Source organism: Oncorhynchus clarkii, chromosome 6, assembly GCF_045791955.1.
Source record: "Oncorhynchus clarkii lewisi isolate Uvic-CL-2024 chromosome 6, UVic_Ocla_1.0, whole genome shotgun sequence".
Taxonomy (NCBI): domain Eukaryota; kingdom Metazoa; phylum Chordata; class Actinopteri; order Salmoniformes; family Salmonidae; genus Oncorhynchus; species Oncorhynchus clarkii.
This window is the reverse complement of record NC_092152.1, coordinates 66,988,425-66,996,538: the sequence shown is the minus strand read 5'-3', so window position 1 is coordinate 66,996,538 and position 8,114 is coordinate 66,988,425. Positions and strand designations below refer to the sequence as shown.

The following is an 8,114-nucleotide window of genomic DNA, read 5'->3' as shown; positions in this document are numbered from 1 at the left end:
CACATTTACATCTAAAATGCTAAAACGTACAAAAAACATAATTGGGAATACACTTCCCACAAGTGGGGGTTCTGTTCATGTTGTGGTACTGTAACATTTTCTATAACCCCTATGGAACAGGATTCAAGAAGATCAGTTCAAACCAGTCTTTCACTCATGTGACTTAATCGACTAGAATAGATATAGGATCTATGGAAAGTGGCATTTGGCACGCCATATCTTTTTAGTTTCATATTGAATAACATAATAAGCTATGGTGAGGAAAAGGACACTGAATACCAAAAGTGGGATTAACAGTAATGTAAATACAGATTTATTTGAATATTCACTTTAGTCAGCTCTGGGGATGAAACCTTTGTGGGACCAAACCAGAAGACTCTAGCTGAGTGTAGGGAATGTCAATGCATGTAGAGGGTGGAAAAACAACAATTGAAACCAAGATATCCAAGTACTTAAAAAAAAGTTTATTGGTTTTTAAAACCCTTTAAAAAAAATCTCAACATTAATCTTCAATTAAAAAAGAAGGAAACTTTGCTGAAATGCTATAGCAACTTTATCAAATTACTGTACGGTCTGCTGTACACTAGACAACAACAAGACGGCATAGGGTATTTCTACAGATCTAGATGAAGAAGAGGGTTAAAGGGACTTTATACCAGGTCTGTGAAAGGTACAGCACAGGACTCAGCTGCCCCTGTGCACTTAAAGAAGAACAGACAGGATTAGTCTTCGTTTAAGTACAAACATCAGTGCTTATTTTCAATGGTTTTTGAAAGAAAAAACTATTTCACAGAGTTACATAAAAAAAGTAAAAACATCTAAATAAAAAGAACAGATTCAAAACCTGAACACACAGAACAAATATTACTCTGAATTAGTAAACATCAAACAATGCAAGTAACTTGTGAGTCGCTATACCTTTCTGTTCAGATTGACAGGACCAATCCTGAATTACAGCAAAGTGGTTACAAATACTTTGTACAATAGAATTCTACAAACATGCACACATATCAATTAACAATGTGAAATATTTATTTGAGAATATTTGTTAAAATGTTTCTTTAAATTGAGTTTCATATTCTCATGTATGAGAATGAAGTAAAACAAAAAAAAAGTATCTCATTGAGATTAATGTACATTGCTACACAAGACAATTAGCGTTCATTTTTTAAATTGACACTTCTGTATATAATTTTTTCATGTAGTTAAGCTCTTTAAAAAAATATTTGGGGAGCTTCAATTGATGCATTTGTCCTAAAATAGGTGCCAAAGCCTGGGTTCATTAAATGTTTAGTGCAATAACATGAACCTTCAAAGCTGGTTGAAATTTTAACCATGACATTCCGATATCCATTGCAATGTTCTGGGCACAAAATCTGTCAGAGAAAGATAGCTATGCAACCTGGTAATATATAATACTTTTTTTTAAATACCCATGCTATTTTCTCACTCGAAGCAGACATTTTCTGTAAAAAGCCAACCAATATAAATCTCAGGAAGCAAACAAAAAAACCAAGTTTAGAAAAAAACAGCATTATCTGTACAAGAAAGGGTGCCAGCAGCCAAACACACAAGCACAGTTTAGCTGGCTCCTGATCCAAAATCACCAATATAGCATTTCAGAGGGTGCAGGTGCACAGAACCAGTTTAAGTTATAACAACAATACAGTGTCAGAGCTTTCATATGTACAAACTGTGGGATTCAAAATGAGAGGAACACTTCAACTGAATTAACCCCAATATTGTCCTGCTACATTGGCTTTTATAAACCAGAACAGTAGTGTGGTTTTCAGCATGTTTTCCAGTGCTACAGATCAGTTGCCAGTTTCAACATTTCCTCAAATTATTTATTTTCAACCATCCTACTTGAAATAAGGACAATTCCAAATGGCCATATAAAAGGTATTTGACGGATGTCAGGCAAACAGGCAAATGCTGGGAATTTTGTGGGTTCTTCTTCTTCTTCTTCTAAAAAAAAAAAATCCTATTTAATGCTTTTTTCTCTCTCACTAATTAGTTTTTCTTTGGTATGGATATAAGGCTCAGAAGATTAAAAGCTCATAAAAACCACAGGATCTGACCAATTAGCTATTCCCTTTATGAGTTGCATGCCTTATTCACACACTGTTCTTCACTATACTATAAGCTATTTAAACCTGCAATAGATGACCCGTACTTTACCACTAAATGCCTTTTTTGACTCCAGGTGAAACACGTCCCTTCACTGTTCGAATAAAATGCAGTGCATTAATGAACTCAACAAGAACATTATTCAAGAGGAAGAAAAGGACAATTTATACAAATGTTTATGTAATTCTGTATTACAGTATTCCATAGTATTGTATTTTCTACTGGATCTAGAAAAATGTACGAGGAATAGCTTTCAATGTATGACAGTAAATTATGCACTTTAGTGCCTTTTTTATAGGAAGGACTTTGAATATCCAATGGCATAATATGTTTGAATTTACCATAGAAGGAAAACGAATTTAATTTAATCTAAATTACTTCATATCCATCACATTCTTTACTGAATGTATGTAACACATATGAAACAAATAAAAAGAGAAGTGGAAAATGACATACATTTACATAAACCTGCAGTAATCTACTCTGACAGTAGCAGCCGCTTTGATAAGTAAAAAATGCATAGTTTTAAAATAAATCAGAACCAGGAAAGTAATTTTTCCCCAAATAGATACATGACTGAAACAGGGCAGGGTCATCTCCAGTCAATATACTGGTATAGGGGTGTCATAAGGTTAAATTCCTATTCATATATTCCTCCACTTCCTTAAATCAATATATTTCTGTTAATTAAGATGATACCTGCTAAATAGTCACAAAGAAGGTAAATAAAACAATCCCCACCAGTGCCCTACACAAGTCTTTAAAAAATCGATATAGGTGAAAAAGGTCATCTTCTGCATTATACGTTTTAAATACAAGATTTAACTGTCTTTTGAGCTCCATCTTAAAGTCCATCCCCTTTAGTTCTGCAGCCACTAAAGTGCAAGCTATCCCCATTACAGGTCTCTATTATGATTGTTTTAAGTCTCATAAACCCATACTATTCCAAACAAACCAATCCTTTCCTTTTGACACTGGGGAGCTCAAATACAGTAAGAACGTCAGCAGGGCAAAATGTGTGTGAAGCAAGCCTAAAAAAATGACACCATTAACAGATAACATTTGTTGTTCTTCAGCTACCTGCTCTCAGTTTCGCTGTACTCAAAATGCATTAACTACTGGGGGACATGAGGAAATTTGAAAAGGTGAAAAGCCATACATCAATCAAATTACATTTCAATTTCCTAGGCTATATTTTTTGTACCATGCACACTGGAATTTGAGTGGTCAATATCTTATTTGTCAAGTTTGCATAACGTGTCAGCAAAACGGACAATCAGACATCTTCTGACAAGTTTAGTATACAGACAGTATATCTTGACCTTTAAATCTATAGTTTGAATAATATTCTGTAGTCACACAGATTCCTTTTCAAACAGCTGCCGTTTTCCTACTTGTAAAAATACAAATTCTGAGAGAATGGAACTAGTTTTCCTCAAGATCATTGCAAACAATGTACGTTAAAAGGTCAGCGCAGCTGTTTTTATCTCAATATCAAATCCTTTCTTTAAGTACCTTACTGTGATTTAATTGAAAACAATGGTCAATAAGTAACTAAAATAGCTTCTTGGCAAAGAACAAATTCTCAAGCAAGAATTTTTCTAGGACTGAGTGGGGAGGGGAAACCTAAAAACTAGCTGTTATTGGCAGAAGGTTTGGAACTCTTATTGGTCTATTAACTAAATTTACTGCCTGGTGATGTCACCATGCAGGCCAAAAATCTCACCAAAAACAGGCTGAAGTTTCAGGAGGTCTTTTCAAACAGCTCCTACACTAAAAGGGCAATATTTAATTTTCACAGTATTATTCCCACCTCAGTGTGGAAATATATAAAACATGGGTCTTTAAGTAGACCAATGATAATTTTTATTTACAGATTATGGGGGAATTTTTTAAACCATTGATTTGTCTTGCACCTGGAAGCACCTGCAATCCTTAAGAAGACTTGAAACAATGAGAAACATTAGTACCACTGCATGCTACTGCAAATGCCCACTCAAGGTCATGTACTGTACATACAATAGTCTCGGTATCTCAACACTTCATTGAGATGGACAGGGGCATATTAGGTGAACATACACCCCATTTAACATTCTTGCACAATAGTATGCTTCTAAAGCAGTTCCAAATGATTTGTCTGATAGATCTGAATATAGACTTTATCTCAATGGAAGTAAAACAATTTACAGAGGGAGGAAAAGTTACCAATTATTTGCCAAACCTCTTGTTTTAGTCAAGAGCTCCTGAACAAAAATATTAACCAAAATCATAGATGTTTGTAATCTTTAAGAGATCTCTTCATATCTTCTGTGTCCTCCTGAAAATGTAAAAATACTTGTTCTACTACTGTCTTGATTTAAATGCTCTTGAATGACTTGATGTCTAGAGGGAGAAATGGATGAGTCAGCACCAGCAATGAGCTGTGAGAGAAAACCAGCATATTTGTAAGAGTGATCATTTATGTTTAGCCTGGCACTTAGACTGGACAAAGTCATTGTTTCCAGAGTGTTGCAGTGTGCTATACAATGTCAATGTGAATAATTACAAAGATGATTTTTTTAAAACTATTTCACCCTCATGAAATAAAAGCAGAGCCCATATTAACCCATTAACCCGACTGTGGGCTGGTCTTTACTTTCCAGCCAATCAAATCCATTGGAATTTGCAGTCTCGCTGCAAATCTGCTGGAACAGCGGATCATTCTTCAGTTCCTCCAGTGTAGAGTCTTCATATTGTCCCTGCTGCTGATTGGGGTCAAACAGAAGGTTTGTGTCCAAATTGTTCAGGTCATTGATGCTACTGGAAAGATCAGAGGTCAGTCGAAAATCAGACCCCACAGCGTTGAGTTCTGACACCTGTCTCACGAGCCGATTGCCAGGAGTAAGGCTGCCGTCCGCTAAGAGGTCTTTAACAGTGGTGCTGAAATCTAGCTGCTGCTGTTGAAGTTTCTGGGCCAGCAGCATAGGCTGGCTCTGCTGATGCTGCTCTTCTCCAGTAGCTGATTGTGCTTGGCTGTCACCTGCTGAGAGACTCATCTGTTCGTTCCTAGAGTTCTTCATGAGGTAACCTGGCTTCTGAAACTCGTACGCATTCGGAGCGTTGGAAGTCAGAGTCTGGTAGTTGGCACTGCTGGGGAAGCTGGGCGTGGTCTCTAAGATCTGGGTGAGGTTCATGCGGGCTGTGTAGTTGGACGGCAGGTTGTTGATGCCCAGGCCCCGCACCGCGTCGTCACTGTCCCCGTCCATCTTGCTCAGGAGCACGTTGGTGATCTTTTTGCTGTTGGTCTGGCCCTGCATGGGCAGCACCTCTGTCTGCATCATCACATTGACAGGCACAGACTGGCTCCTCTGTGCCATGCTGCTGACGCTGACGTCCCCATGGCTGTTGGCGAAGATGTTGATCATCTCGGGGATCACGGGGGAGGTGAACGGGGATACTACTGTTCGGGGGATGTTCTGCAGGCCCTGGTTGCCACTCAGGTTTCGCTGTCGCACGGCAGGGCTCACACTACGACAGCGGAAGGTCCCGCCTGCTGAGGATGTGCTGGTGGCCTTGTTGTCCAGAGGGGCGGGCACAGCGAAGCCCTCCTGCTTGTTCAGGTTGGCCATACTGGCTGCCTGCTGCTGCACCGGAGAGATGGGTGTCAGGCGGCCGTAGTGCCGCGTCTGAGACTGATAGGACTGGCCAGGGATGGCGAAGGCATGGGGCTTCCGGAAGTGGTCGTCAACCAGGTCCTGATAGCTGGGGAGGATACTGATGCCGTTGATGGAGTTCCCCCCGCTGTTGTTGTAACCATTGTTCATCCACTCCAGTTTGGCCTTGTCTGGGTGAGTAGCCATGGGCCTCTGCATGGGCTTGACGGGGCTACTGGAGACAATGCTGCCGTCGTGGTAGCCTGTAATGCTGGAGTTAATGGGAGTGAAGGCAAAGGGGTTCCTGCACTCCACAGGGCTGGGGGGCACGCTGCCGCTGCAGTTGGAGTGTGGAGTGCCGATGGGGGTGTGTCGGCTGCTCCCCAGGGCACTGTCCACCGGGGTGGTAGGGGCCATGCGGGAGCAGGGACTCTCCCTGGTCAAGCCCTGGCCTCCTCCCATCAACTCAGAGGTGGGTGTGGGAGTCGGGGTGGGGGTGTGGACAGGGGTGGTGCTGCTGTGTACTGATTGGTAGTAAGGGGTCACTGTCTGGTTGGAGGACATCATGTTGCCCTGTATTACAGACTGATGGCCTTGCACCGTCACATCAGCTCCGAAGGCCTGCAGACTGCTGTTGAGCTTCATCTGCTCCTCCATCTGCACCAGCTCCTCCACAATGCTGTCCTGGGTCATATCGTCATCATTGAAATGGAAGTAGTCCATGTTTGTCTGCATGGAGAGCTGGCTAGAGTCTGGGGCCTGGCCCATCATGGCCAGGGGCTCCATGACCGGTGTGGATGCCTGCTTGTGGTCTGTGATCTGCTGGGCGTAGGCCTGCTGCTGCGGTTGTTTACCTCCCTCCAGCTGGCCCCCGACCCACATGGTGTTCCTTAGGTCACTCACAGCAGACTGCTCCAGTAGGGCAGAGCTGTTGGGCATGGATTGCATGTTACCCGTCATGTGCTGCTGGTGCTGAATTCGTGCATGACCAGCCGGGGCACTAACGTTGCCGATGCTACTAGTGTCCATGGTGGTCGGAGTGTCTCTTCTCTGCACGGAGTTCTGTGGCTTGACAACAGTCTGGAAGCCTCTGGTTCCGATAGGGGAATCAGAGAGTGACAGGATTCGAGTTGGGACAGTGGAGTTCAGTTTCACAGTAACTTTACCGATGGCTGGTGCACTTTCAGGTCTGACCGGGGTTCCTGCCCTGGGGAGTTTCTTCACTCCTGCACCAATCCCATGTCTGTAACCATCGGAACCCCCAAGAGGCTGCTGGGAGATGAAGACCCTTTTGACAGGCGTGGGATAAAACTCTGGGCCGATGCCTGGGCGCTTCCTGGGGCTCTTGGAGGCGATGAGTGATGTGGCAACAGTGCCGCCATTGGGTGACAGAGTGGTGCTGGTATTCTGATTGGAGACCGTCAAATACAAAGTGCTTTCGTTATTGGTGTTATTATTGCTACCAGTTGTAGCTGCCACAGGGTTGTTGCTCAAAGAGGACTTTACGTTGCATTTGGTTCCAGCCATTGCCTCCAGTCCCAGGGAGCCTTTAGTGTGAGGCGTGGGCACACTGGCAGCCCTTGGTACAGCTCCTCCAGCCCTCTGCCCCCCTGTAGCTTCCTGAGCCATAGTAAGCCTGCTAGCACCCAGGACCGGACTGCCCTCACTTATGGCTTCACCCTCCATCATCTTGATGTCGATGGTAGGGGTGGTGGTGGCCCGGCCTGACCTGGCTAAGGGGGACAGGATGGGGGCCGCAGAGCCACTCCTGGCCCGTGGGCTGGGTCTGCTCTCCTCCAGGGCTACAGTGCTGCCCATGCCAGCAGAGGCAGGCCTTAAGGTGGTGTTGGTTAGGGTGGTTGTAGTACTGCAGTTGGGAGCCAGGGATATGGTAGTCATCTTGACCAAGTTGACAGAGCTGATGTGGGGTGTGGGCTGCATCACGGTCTTGATGGGGCTGTTGGTGATGAGCAGGGTGGGGGGCGAGCGCAGGGTGATGGCGCTGGTGGCTGAGGGTTTAGGCAGGATCTGGGCATACCGGTGCCGGGCAGAGCGGTCCCCCACAGGGCTGGCTGGGATATTCTGAGGGGTCTTGGGACACTTGACAGGCTGCATTGACTGGGTCACCACTTGGAAGTTGACAGGCAGAATCTTGCCCTCCGAAGTTCCCACAGGACTGGGGGACATCAGCTGCCTGCTCCTTTGTACCTGCATTTACAGCAAAGCAAAACATGACACAAAAAAGTATTAATAAGATGTAAACGTATGCAACACCTTCATAACTGCAGTTATGAATAGCTTCTGTTGCATGTGATATAGGCAACACAAAGTTGTCGCTTGTATAGATGTGTA

General features: G+C 43.6%; 1 protein-coding gene across 5 annotated transcripts in view; it reads right to left on the bottom strand.

Annotated features, from left to right (window-relative positions):
- Positions 1-443: 443 nt before the first annotated feature.
- LOC139411483 (DNA-binding protein RFX7-like) overlaps positions 444-8,114 on the bottom strand; it is a 39,283-nt gene continuing 31,612 nt past the window's right edge. For all 5 annotated transcript variants that reach the window (XM_071157915.1, XM_071157917.1, XM_071157916.1 and 2 more), the window contains one exon: positions 444-7,970. In XM_071157915.1, coding sequence (XP_071014016.1) covers positions 4,731-7,970 — 3,240 coding nt within the window. In that variant the 3' untranslated portion in view covers positions 444-4,730. The remainder of the gene's footprint in view (positions 7,971-8,114) is intronic.